Genomic DNA, 19,226 nt, shown 5'->3' with positions numbered 1-19,226 from the left:
CTAACCTCAGCTCTAGCAGTGACTCACTGACAGGAGCTTTTCACCCAGAATCATAATTTGTAAAATGATCTACCTAATTGTCACAATCTTGGTTCTGAAATTATGGGGAAAACTCCAATTCTTCCCTGCAAAGAGCACAGGGAAAGTGATGCCTAACAGCAGAACAACATGAGTGATAGTTGCACAGTCTCTTTCAGGGATCAGAGGGTTTTTCCATGCCCAGAACACATTCAGGGTCTGTTAGAACTTGCTGAGCTGACCTGGGCAATGTTTGCTTGAGAAGCCAGGCGGATCATGATGTCCAGTTTCTCCAGCTTCACGTAGATAGGGTCGTTGTACTTCACAAAGAACACCTTGATTTCCTGCTTCAGGATTTCAGGCCTGAAGGGAACATAACATCGTTTCACCCAAGACTGGTCAAAACAACAGGCTCCATTCTAACTGGTCTATCTAACCACATCTACATCACATCTCCTCCATTTGAACTGCTGAGCCAAGCACTGTGCACAGTGCTATGATGCACTGATGTTTGTATCACTGTCATCAGTGAAAGATCTTTATGCAGATCCCACTGACAAATTCATTTCCTGCTTCCACTTGCAAATACTTCTGCCGTTGCAGAGGAACTCTGCCATGCACACACAATCACAAAGTGCTGTCCCACCTTTCCAGTAAGGATAGGCAGTATTCAAGCAAGTGGGAGTAAATTGGTGAAAAAACAACATCAGTATGTTATCAGCTTGGTTCTTCCACATTGAAAGATAATAGGATAAAGCACACTGAGTTTCTACAGGTCATTATGACCCATGCAGTTACACTCTCCTCCCTGCATGCAACCTGATTTACAGTCTGGTGGGAGGGCACTTCTTGGTGCACTTAAAATGCAGTGAAGAGAAAAAGACAGGTAACAAAGTACTGTGTCACTGGTATCACGAGTCTCTGCAACGACACAACTTATGTAAGCTTCCAGAGTCACAAGACTGTTTAATCCAATCCTTGAGGAGGCTGAACCTGAGTTAAAGGCAGTTCTACATGTATAAAAATAACAGAAGGAAAGCAGATGTCCTCCCACATCCAGGAACTAAGATTTTACCTTTTCTGCACAATCAAGTTGATGTTCCTCAGGGCAACATACTGGACTTCAGGTTCTCCGGACAGCAAGGTAACCAGTGGAGGAGCAAGCTTCTTCAGCAGCATGTTGTAATAATCTGAATCCTTGGGGAGAAGCTCCAGGAACTTCATCAGAACTTTCACTGCTGACAGAACCACTGCTGAGTTGGCATGGGACAGCCGAGGAGTCACCCGCTCACAAATACTGGGGACAGAAGAGGGGTTCACATTTAATCCAGAAATCTCAAAATATTTCAGATCTTACCTGAATTTTGGAGAATGCACACAGCTAAAGACACCTTCCTCAAACACTTCTACTTGGTTTTGTTTACAGAGAACAGGCAGACAGCCTTGCTTTCCTGAACACAGCAGGAAGCGAAGAATGACTTCTTTCACAGCTTCAAGTTTCTCTCCTGCTACACTTTACTCAAATTCTTCCAGCCCTCAGCAATGGACGTTTGGTTATTGGCTTTTTCTGCCTCCTGGTATTCTCTTCAAGTTCTGTAATCTCATCTGTCACTTACGAAACAACTTTAACAAAACCACTACCAGAAAAACACCTTAGCCCCCATGTAATCATTCAGAGGTGATACATGCTTCAGGCTTGCTTGCCTTTAGACAAGTTTCTGCCATTACAACAATTTGGTTCTAAAAAAACAGTTTCTGATACTCTGAAGAAACAGGAAAAAAGCAACCTAAATATCCTCCCAAGACTCAACTTCATCACTTGCCTCAGTGGATCCTATATTCAACAGCATCCTAAACAACCCATCCCAAGCAGAAAGGAAGTTTGGGTTCATATGGTCTTTCTGACAGCATCTGTTACATTCCTTCCCACCCCCTCCTGCACACTGCTAACCCAGAACAACCTTATTCCCATCTGTGCCTCCCTAAAGTTTCTTTCTCTGAAAGATTTGCTTTCAGCCACCCTGGAAGGGAGGCAGTAAAGCTAAGGGAAGAGCACAGGAGGCTGAAATAAAACGAGAGCAGATCTTAGATGCCACTGCCCAAGATGGCCTGTAAAGCCGAAGCCTCTTCAGCTCACTGTGCCTCAGCTTCCCCATGTGCAGGGGAGTGACAGCAGCCTTGCTGTAAAGGAGAACCCTACAAAGGCAGGTGCTGCCACTCTTCAATCTGAAATAAGACAGACCCTAAGAGTCAAGCTCCAAAAGAAAAGGAGTCATTACTGCCCACACAGTTTTGTACAGTGCTCCAGCAGAATTAAGGATAAGGAACTCAGGGATATTCAGAGCTGCTCAAACTAGTGGTGCCTCTTACAAAGCCAGGATAATGCTGGCCTGACACTCTGGAGATCTCTGCAGGTTGCTAGCACTCATTAATATCTGCTTTCTGGCACAAAATCTTAGAGCACAAGGAAGAGGGAGGTGGAAAAAAAGCAGCAAGACTACTGGCAGAAATTTTTTATTGGATTATCTCTTGTGCTTCAAAAAGAAGAGTCAACAGAGAAATGCAGCAAATCAGAGCAGGTCTGACTAAATTTTGTTTATGGGCTTGTGCTCCTTCCTTCCCCTCCACCCAACTGTTAACATGCAATACATCAAGTCTCAGAATTCCCCTACACCAAGTAATTGTCCTTTCTGGTTCCTTATTGTCTTGGGCATGAAATCTGACTTGGTGATTTCAGACATAGACCAGAAAGAGGCTTGAAGCACACTACATACGCCTAAGGTCTCCACATTTAGCTTAGTTATTGGAGTTAAAAATAGAAGAAAAAAGGAGAACTTAAAGTTGTTTCTTAACTTTTTTTTTTATTCTACCACAGACTAACTTTTAATTGGAAAAAATACTATGAAAGCCCTCAGACCTATGTGGAAAACACAAAAGAGCAGTAAGAAATAGGAACTGGCTCTGCAGTGGGAAGTGGCAGCTCACCAGCAATAGCTCAAATCCCCCGAGTTCAGCTCCCTTTTAAACTTCTACATCAAGACTTTTTGTACTGTTTGAGATCTAGAACACACAGCCCTCTTATTTACAAGCCTTTCTCACAGAGGTGACAATGCCAGAAGTCTGCAAGTGCTCTGCTACCAAATCATGCAAGCAGCCCATGTGAGAGCAGGATCAAACGTACCTTTGAGCTTCACGATCATCCTTGGGGTTGTAGTTGGACAGGCAGTCCAGAATGAAGATCTGCCCCCACTCTGTGCATTCATTTAAAGCTGTCAGCAGCTTGTTGATGTTCTGAGGGTTCAGGTCCAGCAGGTTGCTGTTGGGATGCGACTCGCTGATTTCTGACAAAGCAGCAACAGCATTTGCTACCACCTGGGAGAAGAGGAGACAAGGAGATGCATTCTTTGCTACTGTGTCTTCAGCAGCTCGACGGGGATTAACTTGGGTTTAGCACGGGTTACACATGGGACACTTGGAGATCCTGGCATGTGTTAGCAGCTGCAGCCACCACAGTCATCACAGCCTTCAGGGACCCAGTACAACCTTACAAACAACTCTGAGAATCCAAAGCCCAACTTTAACCTTACACTATGCTGAAATTTTGAGTCTCTTGGGGAAGAAGTGAAAGAACAACATCACAGCCAGAAAGGGCTAATGACAAATATAGGATATATATGAGAAGTCAACACAGGCGTAAAGAGCATTTTGCTAGAGAAATTACACCCTGAAAGTGTTTTTGTCTATGATAGACAGAAATTAAAGTTGTCTCTAGATAAAATGAGGACCTGGGACCAGAACTTCACCAGAGACATTATTCTAGAGGGGGCCAGCAATGGCATCTGAGAGTGCCCAACGAGAGCATCTGAGTGGATCAACGAGAGCATCTCACCTACAGGCTACAGGCTTTCCTGCAGCAAGCCCCCCATAAGCATCATCTCCTCCCCTTGTTCCCATCAGGTGCTCAGCTGGAGTTGGATTCAATGATCCAAGTGGGTCCATTTCCAATTAAGGACGTTCTCTTTATATGACACAGTCAGGGTCTCAAAGCCTCTAATCACTGTACTCAGTCAGGAATGGATGCCTCTTGCCCAGTACCCCCTTGGCAGCCCTGTGGCATATGGCTCAGCCCAATCCAAGAGATGGGAAGACTCTTCTATTTCCTTCAAAATCTAACGTGAAACCAAAAGAAATTTAAGCCCAAGTTTGACACAAAATCAGAATGCCCTATGAAGAGGTGCTTTGAGGACATACTGCAACATATACAATGTCACCCTAACTCATTGAGCAAATCTGCTCAAACAGGGCCTTATAACATTACTTCCTGTGGGATTAAAGTCAAAGAAGCATCTTATTAAAACCCTTGCATTTAGATGATTAAAAAGGGTTTTGATGCAGTACACCGAAAACAAGAACAGCACAACCACAAAATTCTGTGCATTGCTCCCATCACTGCTTGTCATTAAAGCAATGTATTCCAAAGTCACTGCTGAAGCAATGCTGATTGCTTTGCATTTCACACCTAGAGGTCAGAGATTCCGATCCAAGGTCTGATGAATTTCATTAGCTGAGTGAGCCTTCCATCACCAAAACCATTAGCAATCAGAACTGCTGCCTTCCTATGCTGCTTTAATGAGCTACTTATTAAGATGTGCTGCTTATTTGTCACATTATTTAATTTGCCTAATTCCTGAATGGTTAATGTGACACAGCATAAAACCAAAGCAGAAGACCATTTTAATTTCATTATAGTTTGGAAATTTTCAAGTGAAGACGAATCATGAAAGCAACTTAAAAGTTCAAAACTGTTACAAGAAAACACTTATAAAATGAAACAGAGGAAAAAAAGAAAAAGGAAGTGACAGAACCAAAGCACTGCAGAAAGATACCTGTCAGCTGTGCAATGGAAGAGGGCTGTGCTTTGGCAAATGAACTCAAGCTGCCAGGCATTGACTTCTTGCAGTAATTAGTCCATGTGGATATCCTCATCCCTGGGGCAAGAACAAGTGAAAGCAGCTGTGCTGAAGCTTCCTCCCTTGCAGAGGAAGCCATGTCCATCACCCTGAGTTTGCCACAGGCAGAGGATACCCAGAAAAGCAGTGGCTCCAACTCAGAAAGTGCTGTGAGCAAGGGCTTGCTTGCTTTTAGGATCTTTTGAGAAATGATTTTATGTGGAGGGAGGAAGGATTTAGGTTGGATGTCAGGGAAGTTCTTTCCTATGAGAGTGGTGAGGTGCTGGAACAGCTGCCCACAGAGGCTGTGGATGCCCCATCGCTGGAGGTGTTCAAGGCCAGGTTGGAAGGGGCCCCGGGCAGCCTGGGCTGGTATTAAATGTGGAGGTTGGTGGCCCTGCATGGGGCAGGGGGCAGGAGATTCGTGATCCTCAAGGATCCTCCCTTCCAACCCAGGCCATACAGTGATTTTGGGGCTTTTTTGAGCAACTAGCATGGCAGCATAAACGCTGTAATCTACAGAAGGCTGAGGATGGGACACTAAATGGCAATCCACCAGATGAAACGTGTCAGGCTTTCATCAGAAGCACCCATACGTGTGAGCATGAGATGGTATGATGCCTAAGGAGCCTGCTGCCCATGTTCTGATTTGCACCACAAAAAGGACTGGAAGGGGCTGTGAAACACAGGCAGAAGCTCAGCTTTGCCAGGCTGGCTGGGATATAGTATCACAGTGTGCAACTACAGCTGGTCCTCACCTTCTACCTGAGCAGAGCACTGCTGCTGTCAGCTTGGTGACACAAAGATAAATGAACCTAAAGAGGAGATGGAAGGGGATGGGGAATATTTTCAATAAACTTTAAGCAACAGTGATTCAAAATAAAAAAGCAATTGCTGGCGATTCATACTGAACATATTGATGTGTTATAGTATGCCAACAAAAATAATTAGCATCTTCAAGGCTTTTTACACAGCCACAGCACAGTTGAAATGAAAACAGATTTCAGAAATGGGTCCAACATAAACACTGGTTCAAGTATGCCTGCTCACCTCTCCTCATTGGTGCTGCCCTGGATGCACGATGAGACAAGAACTCAGAGCAAAGCAAGCCAGAACAGCACGGTTCCATCCCAGTGTACAGCTCCCATCTTGCCCACAGCTCTCATCAAGTGACAGCTCAGGCAACATGTACACCTAAACTGAAATACTGCCCACAGCATGGGGTTCTGGCCATTACTGGGGAGGTATGGATCTCTATCAGCTTCAGCAGCACTTGGCTAAAGGAAATCCACAACTTAAAGGCTGAACTTGCGTTCAACTTGGTTGATTCTTCTTCCTTGGCACAGCAATATGAGATAACCAAGTCTGTCTGCTGAACAAGTGCAAGGTACAAAGTGATAAAACAAATCACACAACAGTGTCTTCACCTTGAAAATAAGTAGCAATGACAGCATTGGGGGAAATATACGGAAAGTAAAGGTAAAACTTCACACGTGGTGTAGAACTGTAAGATCAGATCAGCAACAGATGTTTCACAGCAAATGTCACAGCCCAGCTGAGCAGCAAAAGCAAGCCATGGGCTTCTTCAGCAAGACACTGCTCTCTGCTTCTAAAAAACACATAGCCAGCTCCAAGGAATGGGAAACCAGCTGAGAGCTGGAGGACTTATTTCATCAACTAAAAACAAACTAAAAGGCCAAACTAACATCTAGTGTGGGCTCTTGGTTCTCAGAAGCAAGGATAGCTTGCTACTCACAGACAGGTGAATCCAAACAAAGAACACAAATAGCTTTTCAAAGCTTTAACTTGTAATTTAACTTCATTTTTGTATGCAAATATGTTATAACAAATCTGAGACAATGATTAATGGTGTAAGCACTGTAAAGCACCATTTTCTAAAATAACAAGAAGTTAAAAAAAAAAAAGCCTGAACAAATATGCTGTGTGTTATATAAGGCCATATATGTGAGGATGTGCCTGGCAAAACGAAAACCACAGCTCACAGATCCCAACCAATGAAAATCAGCCTAAAAATCAACCAGAAAGTACAAATGAAGAGCAGACTGGAGATTAAACAGTAATGACCATCATCATCTGAGGTCCCTGCCTTGCTAATTTAAAATCAATCCACTACATGTCAACACTATTCAAATGCAGTCACAGCAACATCCCTTCAGAGCACAGTTGAGCCGAATGACAATAAATTTGCTTTCTGGCTGGAATTTCCTGACAAATTTAGACTTGGAGAAGTGTCACTGGTACCAAGATAACTAAATCTCACAGGCTCTTATTAAAAAATAAACCCTACACTTAAGACCGTGCTACAGATTTAATGAGAACTTCACATTTTTAAACCCACCTACAAACAACCCCCACCTGTGTAGCCCCAGAGTCTGGCTCCAACTTGCAGGGAGCTGCAGAGCTCAGAGCTCTGCTTTGCCAGTTATTCCTCCTGGCAGCTCAAACCTTTAGCTCAGAGCAAATGGTATAAAATACATCAACAAGGAGGGAAGGGGGTGGGTGAAAACCCGAGTGTCTGCCTGCCAGCCCACACAGAAAAGCTTTGCAGGGGGTGGGGGAACAGGAGGGAAGCTAGGCGGATCTAGAACGCCAAAGAGTCAAAGCAATCAGATTATTGTGCTGGCATCCCAGGCTAATTGGAAATCAAACCAAGTGTGTAATGTAGTTAATGAAATACAACATTCTGCTGCTTAACGGGAACCTCTGGCGCACCATCCCATTAAAACGAGGAAGAAATGAAGAAAAGGAGGAAAACAAAAAGCTCAAAAAAGATGCCACCTCGCTGGAGGCTCCCAGCCTCGAAACAGCCAGGCACCACGTGATGTTTTTGAGAATACAGAGAGATGCTGACATTTTCCAGCAGTACACTGAGCCTGCATGGTGTGCTCGTGCCACGGAGCACGGCCTTCCAGCAGGGTGGTGGGGGCATCTGCATGGATGTGTATTTCATGGGGCTGCCTGTCTGCATAGCACAGGTGATGCAGTGAGTCTGAAAGGTCCTTAATGGGTACCAACATAGACAAGCTCTTTCCTCTAAAAGCTAGACACCCCAGCACTGTTTATACGTTTTTTCATCTACAAGCCCCCTTTAAGTTAGCATCCCTAGAAGTGGTCCAAGACCATAAAAAATGGCCTAAATAAATCAGAAAGCCTATTTAAATATTTCACATAATTAACACACGTGTGTATAACTTCACATTAAGACCCTGGAAGACTAACACATCCTCAGTCCACACGCAGTCTTAGAAAATAGCATCTCACGTGCACGGGGCTCTGAGTAGGCATTCATCTTCCACTGCTTCCATTCTACAAGACTGTACTTCAGTACCTGAAGCTCTGATAAGCTGCTGGATAAGTAATCAGTTCCCAACCAGAGAACTGCAAATTGCCTGGGAGGCGTGGGAAAGACCTCCTGCTTGCTTTTTGCAAGTGGGATGAATTTTTCTGGAGGTGGCAATGGCAGGGAAGGCAAAGTGTTGTGCTCCCCACAATCAGCTCGTCTTCAGTGGTTTTTATGCTTCACTGCTCCTATGAGGCATTGCAGAAAAAGAGCACTTTGTAGCAGACTGAACACTGCTCCTACTCTCTGGTCTTGCAGCATCAGGATCCATTGGCTGTAAGACAGGAAACCATGCTTTCCCAAGAATCCCAAGGGTCACCATCACATACCAGGAACAGTTCTTTCACAAGGCTTTTTTTTAAGGCCCTTTGCAACTTCCCTTGCAGAGGTTCTTCCTGGCACCATCCAGTGGCAAACAGGGCTCTCTCACCCCAGCAGCCTTTTTAGAAGAGAGCCCACCAGTCAAAACCTTATTTAGCCCTGACAGTGGGAGGACTGGTGGGTAGCAAAGCATCACAGGTACAGAGTTTTGAGACAAACAGTGCTGGTCAGTAGCTAGAAGTGTCTGTTCTGATTGAAAGTGTAACATCTAGGCACATGGCAACAAAATTTCCCAGCACTCAAATTGATATTAGAGATCCTGGGAGGATCTATTGGGCAAGACTAACACTTGGGAAATTAGACACACACTGGCAGCAGTAATTGGAAAGAAACAGGTCTCCGATGGATGAATTTGTCAATTAAGGTTTATAAATGAGGGGTCTTGTAAGGACAGACTCCTGGGAGTTGTGGAAATTCATGCATTACTGTATGAACGCACTGCATCTCTGCCAGACTGAAAGCATTCAGAAGGGAAAAAACAGCTTCCACAGAATCCACCCCAAACCAGCATCCCTCGGCCTACCCAAAAATCAAATCCTGCATAGAGGCCCACAGTTCCCTCAGATCTCTTCAAGGTGACAACCTGGAAAACAACCAGCTGCTCAGCCAGCCTGACCCAACCCAAAAACCCAACCTAAAGCCCTGCCATCAGCGCGGGGTGGCAGCCCTCCCTTCTCCCCCAGTTTAAGTCTTTGCAGTCTGACTGCTGCAACGCAGCCACACAAGCAAAGAGGCTTCTGAACTCCCTGCTCATCTCCCACGTTGCCTCTTTTAAGCATCCCTCCACACACATTAACATACCCCTATTTATACATGCTCCTCTGCAACCACAGCCCTTCTGCAAAGAAAGTTCTCAGCTTCTCAGATAGATAGAAAGGTAACTGGCAGGAGTGGCCTACAAAGAGCCCTGTGAAGATGATGTTGTACAAGACCAGACCCACAAAGTCCTGTCGGGACTCGAAAGGACCACCAGCAGTTTCTTGATGTTATTACACAAGGAGGAGCAATATTCCTGTACAACATACAGCAGAGGGCAGCCCAGGAGGTAAAGCTGCTTTTGAATAGTCCCATAGCCCAGTATACAGTCTCAGACAGACAAACAGCTTGCCAGCAACTAATAAAGAGAAAGCGAGGAACTTCTTCATCCATAATGCCATACTGGAAGCCCAAATGTATACTTCAGGTTCTGTTTGGCAGAGAAGGAACCTGTGGAGCTCGCAGTCACAGCAGGAGAGTCAAGAAAGCACTGTGATACAGATCAATGGGCTTTCAGTCTAGCCTGTGAGCTATGGAAAGTCAATACTGCTAGAGGTGATTCTGACTAAATCAAGATTAACCTCACATCTGCTCGTTATCCAGGCTCAAGAGACCCTCTTCTCAGCACAGCTTACTAAAAACAGATGCAAAAAGGCACAACAAAAGAGTAACTCCGTTCCATACGCTTGGTGTCTTTGCTAATCATCTTGTTACACGATCTGTTTACTCCACATCGATTCCCAACAGTGCTCCTTCCAATAAACTGGGATGTATAGGTGGCATTAAACATGACACTGCTGAACAGCAGATAAGTGGTATGTCTACACAGCCCATGAAAACACAGGAGCAGAACAGTCACACCTTGGAAGCTGTCATCCAGAGCAGCACAGTGACAAAGCAGAACAGGAGGAAGAAGTGCTACAAGGAATTAAAAACCCAATAGCACCTATAAGAGAACTGAGAGAAGATGACACCAACCAAAATGGAGTCTTGTGGCTAGCACAGATTGACAAGGAAACGATCCCACAGGTTGTGAGCTATCCTAGAAGGTCAAGGATCAGAAGTGTTCAGAAAAAGAAAGGCTATTCCATTCAAATATTAAAAGACCAGTAAGGCTTATGATGGATTTCCCCTTATGCTTTTCTGCTAACATTTACACTTCTGAGGAAAACCAAGAAGCACAGTGATAAAAGCCAGAAGGGGACTACAAAACAAGTTACAAAACAAGGTGTGCAGCCATGAACAGATTTGGTTCTGCTTTGAGCTGCTGCCATCTCGTGGCCTTGTTCTCCATCACCAGAGCTTGGAGTGTGCAATGTTCTCATAGCAATCAGTCATCGAATGCAATTCACAAGTGTCAGAGCACAGAATGAGGATAAAGGAAATGTGGTGGTCCTCTGAAGGATTTCAGAGTGTCTTTAGCCATCAGTAGACACATAGGAGACCAATCTCTCACCTCCTGCAGCCAGCCTCTAGCTTTATATTCATCCAGGCCTGGTTCTGCTGAGCTTCTCACAAAGAAATGCTGAGCGCTGAAGACAAAGTGTTTGTCGTGGGACATATTGGGAAGCAGTGAGGGTTTATCTACAGAGGAAACTTCAGCAGAACCACAAGCAACAAAAGGCAACTCACAGCAATTTAGATCCACCTGCAAAATGAGATTAAGGTCTCCATCCACCAAACTTTTGCAGTGTAACCACCTGGTAACTGAAGCAAATCCTCATATGTGCTATTGGCCCACTGCCCACGGAAAGAAAGACATCAGCTGAAACACAGTAAGCCAGTAGTACCTTGTCATATGTACTCATAGACACCTAGATGCAATTAGAAAGCTGAATTCACCCAGGAGAAACTGCAGAGGTACCACAGTGAGACCACAGAAGCAGCTGGAGAGCTACTGTACTGCATTCAGGTGCTGGTCCTTTAACCACAGATAAAGCTCCATCCAGAAGCATACCCTGTACATCCTCAAGGAACAAAGGCCAGATCCTAACAACAATAAGCCCAGTTAAGGAGAAATGCACCCTGGCTACACACCCTCAGCATTTGAACAGAATCCACAGCAACGCCCTCAAAACCCCCACCCCCTTTTTGGAATGATATCATGGCAATAAGTTACCAGTTCTAAAAATACAGAGAAAAATAGCTCTGACAAGGTCACTTCCAGCTTCACACTGGACACCTTTACAATGAGGGTGATGTGAGAGACAGAAGCATGCATCCTGATCTCCACACAATTACAAGGCAATCAGCAAGCCATGGATGGAGTTGTTATTCAGCACAGCACCCAGCTTGAATAGATAGTGCTTACTCACGTGCTACAGGCAGCCAATTACAAAGTCACACCAAACCCTTCTCAAAGACTATTTTTCAACATGAGGAATTTTCAACTCCTGCTCAAAATCATCATTTTTCAGAACAGAAGCAAGTGTGGATTTCCTGCCTAAAACCCATTCTGCTCCACTGAATGCCTAATGTGCCCATTTCCATAAGTCATCAAAAGAAGAGAAGCATTTATATTAATAAAGCCACGAATGAGTTTAGGTAAGCTGCAATGAATGAGATGCACCATTTGCAGAGGAATGTGCCACGAGGATAGATGTATCTATACCACTCTTAACTGATCTTTCTTTTTGATATCTGACACTTTCGCTTTTTTAAACTAAATGGGAACTTTCAGGCTCTGTAATCAGCTTAGATGGTGTATTAAGTCAGCACCTATAGGAGTCCAAAAGCTGACAAAAATCTCTCTGTATGCACCCTCAAAAGCAAGAATCCTCTTGAAGCCTGCAGATCTGAAAACACACCACAGGCCTCTCCTCTTCATCACCATCACCCCTGCATTCTCCTGATGTGGACACAGCCTCAGGATGAGCAGGTAAGTGTGACACAATGCAGGTTCTGTGACCCTGTAGGGTTTCAGCCAAGGTAGAGCTGCAAAGGCTTTTCCAACCCAGCTCATCTTTGTTACCCAGACAGAGCTCATAAGTTTAAATTGATCATGTTTTATTAGGCATCTCTGTGCTACTGTGGTGGCTTATTTCACAAATGGAGCATGAACTACTCTTTGGTATCTCTACCCTTCTCTCCATTCATTTCAGTCAGTATTAATGTGCTTTTAAAATAGATACTGGTTCTCTCCTAACAGCCTATGGTTTACTTACCAGAACAGATCACTCTACAGAGATCAAAACGCAGAAAGGGCAAACAAAGCTTATTTATTTCTCCTGAAGTACTGCATCTATTCAAGCCTAAGCTCCTCAATTCACATTCACAAGGCTAGAATCAGCAGAAGAAAATCAGAGAGCTGGAAATCAGGCTAAGAGAAGTAGGTTATATCCCTGCTCACAGTACACTCCATCACTGCAGCGAACTAGTGAAGGTCAGGCCAGTATTTAAGTGGAACTAAAGCAGCCCAACCAAGTACCTTCAGAGGCTGTAAGGCACTCTCAACATCCCATTTATAAAAAGCAGGTGTTCTCCTTGTGCCTCAAAATTACTCAGGTAGAGGGAACACCTCCAAGTAGTCATGAGTATGCACACAGAAGCCTCGCATGATAAATTCAAGGAGGGAAGAAAAGGGAACAGCTTGGAAAAGAGACTGCAGCAATAGGTGCTTCTGTCTTCTGGTTGGCACCAATGCTCCCTGTTTTATGCCTGTAAAAGCCAGGTACTTTCAGTTTTAGCACCACTAAAAAGCCATAAGAAATGTACTCACAGCCTTCACTCCCTGCTAAAGGGTCAGTACCTCACCACCCACCCTTGACTTATTCAGGGCTGCCCAACGATAGTTACCCCAGGGCAGCAATTTGCTTTATGTGGTTTGATTCATGTGCCATAGAATATGTTGTTATATCCATAATAACCACGTAACATGACATCTTTCAGAATAGGTCCGTCAGATCTGTGCTCTGTAAGAGCTGAACAAGAAAAAAACCCACTATATTTTGATTAGAAAGTAACAGTGACATATGACAAAAGGTCCATTTCCACATCAAGCATCTGTGAAAACACAATTTAGTGGGTAAGTTACCCTGTGAAATTCTTGGTCTTGACCTCTACCTCTGCTCTGACAACTCATCTAAACTGTATGAAAAACACCATCAATTTCCTCCCCTCATTACAGGCTGGGAGATTTATCTGCATTAGCGAGTGAATTCATCCGCCCTGCCTCAGCAGGCAATGGCTACAAGCTGTAGCCATGGTAGGAACATCAGAAAAAGTATTTCTCACCCTGCTCTTCTGAGTCATCAGACCATAAGTTAAACTTTTGCTGCAGCACTCAAGATAGACAAAAAAGGCAAAAGCCCAAACGGGCATCTCCTATTTTCTCAAGCAGAAAGCATTCCCTAATCAATGCATTCCTCACGATGCATCAACTGCAATTAGAAGCCTTCACATTCCTGATTGCCTGTTTCCAATTCAGGCAGCGCACTGCCAGGATATGTACATTACCATAGGATTCGAGTCTGCAATCAGGTCACGCAGAGAATCCAGAAATCCCTGGTCCTCCACCATCTGGGCATTGATGTCATGCAGCTTCGCCACGCAGACAGCTGCAGTCTTACGAACATAAGGGTCTTCATCCTTCAGACACTTGCGAAGAGGCTCACACAAGTACTCTGTGATCTTGTCCACCCTGATACATCCCATGGTGCGGACGGCCAGAGCACGGATGAGAGGGTTTGGATCCTCACAATCCTTCAAAGGGAAAGAACACAGTCATCAATTCTGCGACAATCATCGCTAATATCTTCCCCGCAGCCAGAATCACGCCGTTCTTATTTCAAACAAAAGGCATCCTCTTGGATTATGTGTTCAAAAAGGCAATTAATTCAGATTGATGATAAAAGGTAGAACAGATTCACAGAAATGTTCTATACCATCACAGAACATTACACTGTGATCTGCTTCCCTTAGTTCTCCCCAGACAAAGCTTCCCTCATCACGGCCAAACCTAAAACACAGCTATGCTGGAAAGGAACCTCTCAGCATCCAAAGGCTAGCCACAGGCTGCTTGCAGGCAAAATACAGTTTCCAGTCTAAAGGAACCAAAGAATATAATGGCAGAAGTAACCAGTTACACAACGTGACAGCTATCCAGTGATATATATAACTGTGACAGTTATATTTCTCACAGGCCAACAGGTCTACACACAAGCAGTACAGGAAGAACCAAAAGGTGACACCAGAGGTGTTTTTCTGATGAGATGATTATACTTCAAAGCCACATAATTTATCCACACAATCATTCTAAAAATTCAGTAGGTTTTAAAGCTGAACTCTTCATCTACTCCCCCACTCTATCTACATCTCTGAGCAACCCTGTTCCGCAGTCAGGTTATAACAGGATGGATGCAAAATGATCTACAAGAAGCACTTTGCACACTTATCTTTCACTGTTTTCACATCCTACAGCTGAAACACACCCGACCACATCCACTTCAAAGTGACATCTCTCACCAGAGCATTCACCACTTCGAACTGTGAACTGCATGTGAATCACTGAGCTAAGGTATACAAGTGCCAACATTTTCACTATACTAATGCCTGTCCCTCAGCTTGCCAAAAAGGACATCAGACATTTCTACATTTCTCTGCCTGGAACAGCAAAGCACTGGGAAATGTTGGCTATATTTGTTAGTCTGTTCTAACTGCATTACACTTCAGAGATGACAGACAACAAAATTCTTTCCAAGAGCCTGTACGTGGAGACAGGGACATCATCCTGGGCAGAACAGAGCTGCTCTCAGCCTTGCTCTTCTCACCTCTTCCAGCATCACACACCACACCAGAAACTCACAATATGATCACATTCCCTGGTTTCTGGGATTTTGTAATGCGTTAAGAGGAGTCTCAAACTTTTTTCTAAGTGCCAGGTTTTAACTTACATAACATGGGACTGAAATAACACTTCCTAGATAAGGACTTGACAACAGAATTAAAAGCAACACTGCAATCACACTTATTTTCCACTGAACTGTCTCTCATTTTCACCAGAGAACAGATTTCCACAAGGCACACTGCTGAGGCATTCAAAGAACTAGGTATATGTACGACAGAGCTACTACAAAGGCTGGAAGATGAAAAATAAATGTTCTGTTACCAGTGACAGAAGGTGGCCTGTAACGATGCTTAGCAAAATGATAAAAGCAGCTTTTCCTGGAGCTTGCTCTCTCATAATCACTTTCAGGACATGTAAGTCATCTCCTCTGCAGTAAGTAGAGGCAGCAAGACAGGAACAGGACCCAGATCTGCTGGACTCAGCCTGCAAACTCCTTATTTCCTGCTCCTCTATACACACAACTTCAAACCAGAGACTCCAGTACAAAAGCAGAGGTAGACAACGGCTCAGAAAGACTGATGGACAAAGAAACATGGTGGCAATCTCTCTGCTGGGCCATTTTCATGGGAACAAGTTACCTTCACAAAGCTGTTGACAGCCATAATGGCCATGTCTGGCTGGCTTTTGGCGTAGTTCATCAGGTACAGATACACCAGCTTCTTCAACTCCAGGTTGTCAGTCTGCATGCAGTTCACAACATCAGGAAAGAGAGAGCTGGACAGATAAGTGTGAAACAAGAATTGAGAAAAGGCAGTGAGATTACTGGATACACAAAGGGATAGTGACAATATCAAAGAAGCCAAGAAAATTGGAGTTCAATTCTAATTGTTGTGCAGTCTAATGACAGGTCACTTCGATACGATGGGAAAGGTGTTACGACAAAGGTGTGATGACAGAAGGACCAGCACAATAGAAAGATGCTACAAAGGAAGGGAAGAAAATTGCTCACCTGTATCAGAAGATTCTAGCAGGGGAAGGCTTCACCAAGGAGGAATCTCCACAAAGAGAACCTTCCCCAGTGCCAATCAACCCTTACATGAGGTCTAACAGAACTGCAGCCTGGCTCTACTCCTTCCAGTCTCACAGCTGAACTTCCTTCACCTGTGCTCCCAGGGCTGACCAGGTCTTTTCCCCAGGTGCTCAATCAGTGGTTCAGGCCGTGACCCAGCAGTCCCCACACACCTTCCTAATCAGTTTGCAATCAGTTTTGTAACACTTTAATCACTTAACCACACCTGGAACAGGTAAAAATTCATGCAATTTCTTTAAAGAATTTTAATTGGAGAGTTCAACCAATAAGAAACTTCACCATATCAGGCCTGGAAATTAACCAACAACTAAAACAGATGCTTAAAAATGTTGTGGTAGTGTAGGGCACTTACAAAGAACCTTACAAATTTCAGCCTAGCAAAACCTTACATGATTAGGAGATTAAACACTGATAAGCTGAGTGTCACCCAAATATCAAGCATCAATTTCTAAACAGCCCTGCACAGGAAAGCAGAAAACTACACAAGGATATCCGCAGCTTTCCAGTATGCTGTAAAGATCTAAAGCTGAAGGTCAAGCACTGTGGGCAAAAACATTACTTTTTCTCCCTTACAGTTTGTGTGTTTCTCCATTCCATGATGAAGTCATGATTCTAAATTTGCCACCTTATCTCAATTTCCGTGGCAACAGATCCTACTGTCACGAATCCAGGACTACTGCGACTTTACAGCAGATTCCAGTAGTGAGGGAAGCCAGAAAAAGCATTCAACTCAAGCAAGTCTCTCTGGTTATTTCAAAAAGGGAGAGAAGCACTGAATCAGCACATCAGATGGTAAATGCCTATGCTGGGGTTCGGACCAGATGATATTTAGAGTTCTCTTCCAACTGAAGCCATTTATGATTCTACACCTTTTAGCCACCATGATGAAATCTCAAGGGTCCTCTTTTAAAAACACTCATTTTAAAGTGTGTTGTAAATTTATGCTATGACAAGTAATGATAGAGGAGTGTGCCCAGCACACCCAAGGGAGGCCCAGCGGAATCAGAAGTGCTGTAAGTGGAAGAAATTTGCTTTTACCTGACGTCCTTCCCCACAGTCATGGCTGCAATAACCTTCTTCACAGCTTCTTTCCTTTTCTCCTTCTTTTCATTATTGAGTTCAGCCTTCAGTTCAAAAATCTCTCCTGGGAGAAAACAGAAAGGATTGAGCTTTCTTGGAGAAGAAAAAGGTCTGGCTTTAGGGGCAGCATGAAAGTGACTTGTTATTCTTCTGGCCTGTTATTCCACTGAAACCAGTGCAGCAGCTCATAGAAATAGTCAGATTTTATGGAAAACACTGTCCAAGCAGCAGCAAAGTTGCAACATTCAGAGTGATATGGGCAATGCCTTGCTACCAGAAAGCAGTTAACAAGAATCACGCTGCATGTTGCAGCTCTGCCACTTCCAGAGCATCAAATCACATCCCTGTAGTACCTGTTTCTCAGAGGCAACCATTATATAACTAAGATGAAAAGATGTCTGGTGACACCAGACTCCCACTAACAAAAGCAACAACAGCTTCTGCAGTCAACATAGCAGCCTTTTCCACAATAAGAATTTCTCCACATAGTGCTGGAAAGTCAGTTCAGGCTGGATCACAAGAACAGCAAAGCAAGTTTGCAAAGTACAGAAGGAGCTTATCAGGCCTCCACCAGACACAGCAAGAGCTGCGGGAGGGATAAGGCTCCTTGGTGACAGACAACTCCCCAGGAAGGAGCAGCATGACACCAGAAACCAAAGGCTGAGAAGGACACCCTCCTTACAAACACCAAAACGTCTTCGATAAAACACATCCTGTCCCCTAACTCTCAATTCTTACCCACTGATACCACTTTGTCAGAGCAGCAGCTTCCATTGCAGAAGATGACTAACACGGACTTCAAGAAGAAAAGAGCTTCCCGCTCTGAAGAACAGTGCAGTGACCACTGCCTCCAGTCCAAGGAAGCAAAGTGGGCATGGCTCACACAGCTGATGCCCCAAGCGGTGCTCAGCCAGCAGCAGCTCGCTCACCACAGCTCGGTACAGCTTGGCCTCCTGCAGCCATCTCAGACACACTTGGCTGACACTTTAGGACTGAACTTACAGGCAGAGCTGCTCCTCACAAAGGAGCAAACTGCATTTGCTTAATTTATGTTTCATTAAGCTTCAGAACGAGCTCATAAATAGATCGACGCTGTCGATTTTTCACTGGCAAGCATTCATTAGAAACATTCAGCCATCCTGAAAAGGAGAGATTGATATGAACCATTTTCTACATCTCCGGGAGAGGCGATGAGCAACATCAGGCTTAAATCACAGCCAGCAAGAGCTAGGATAAACAGTGCTTTGTTTAAGAACTAGTTCAGGGGAAAAAAAGAAATCTGTCTGGGGTTGTTCCAGCAAAGCAAGAGGTAAATGGGTAAAACAGCCCCAGTCTTCAGCTGCTGCTGTTTCTCCTGAGGAGAGGTGACCACAGCACATAGGGTAAAGCCAAGGGAATGTCAAAAGCAGCACAGGGAAAACAGATGTATTTCACTGCAGGTTTGGAGGATGCAGCAGTGGGAAACCCCATTACCTTTGTGTCAGCTTAAGGCAGAGAAGTATGCACCCATGTTAAATATTAATCTTTCTCAATCACCATAATCCTGTGATGCCCAACTGAACAACCATCCTCAGTCCTGAACTTGTTAGCACATAACTAAATCATTGGTTTTGATCATAACTGCACTCAAATCCTAATGTGTCATTCTCTGGTGCTCAAAACAGCATCAATATGGGTCAGTTAACACACTACAGATCTGTCTATCACATCAGTTTTGTCTTTTGTCACCATGTGACCTACTTCTGAAGTTTTTCCCTGGACGATTAAGATGGGAAACGGGGACAGAGCTAAAGGAAAAGCACGAGT

The 19,226-nt window shown here is 44.2% G+C and overlaps 1 protein-coding gene across 3 annotated transcripts in view; it reads right to left on the bottom strand.

Annotated features, from left to right (window-relative positions):
• The window catches only part of AP2B1 (adaptor related protein complex 2 subunit beta 1), a 64,555-nt gene that overhangs the window by 42,424 nt on the left and 2,905 nt on the right, over positions 1–19,226 (bottom strand). For all 3 annotated transcript variants that reach the window (XM_052688546.1, XM_052688548.1, XM_052688547.1), the window contains exons 3-8: positions 17,379–17,484; positions 15,889–16,024; positions 13,921–14,166; positions 3,200–3,390; positions 1,094–1,315; positions 261–381 (exon numbers count right to left, since the gene is read on the bottom strand). In XM_052688546.1, coding sequence (XP_052544506.1) covers positions 261–381; positions 1,094–1,315; positions 3,200–3,390; positions 13,921–14,166; positions 15,889–16,024; positions 17,379–17,484 — 1,022 coding nt within the window. The remainder of the gene's footprint in view (positions 1–260; positions 382–1,093; positions 1,316–3,199; positions 3,391–13,920; positions 14,167–15,888; positions 16,025–17,378; positions 17,485–19,226) is intronic.

This window comes from Tympanuchus pallidicinctus, unplaced genomic scaffold (assembly GCF_026119805.1).
Source record: "Tympanuchus pallidicinctus isolate F22 unplaced genomic scaffold, pur_lepc_1.0 scaffold24, whole genome shotgun sequence".
Classification (NCBI taxonomy): Eukaryota; Metazoa; Chordata; class Aves; order Galliformes; family Phasianidae; genus Tympanuchus; species Tympanuchus pallidicinctus.
Note: the sequence above shows the minus strand (reverse complement) of the source record. Positions and strands in the feature narration are given on the sequence as shown.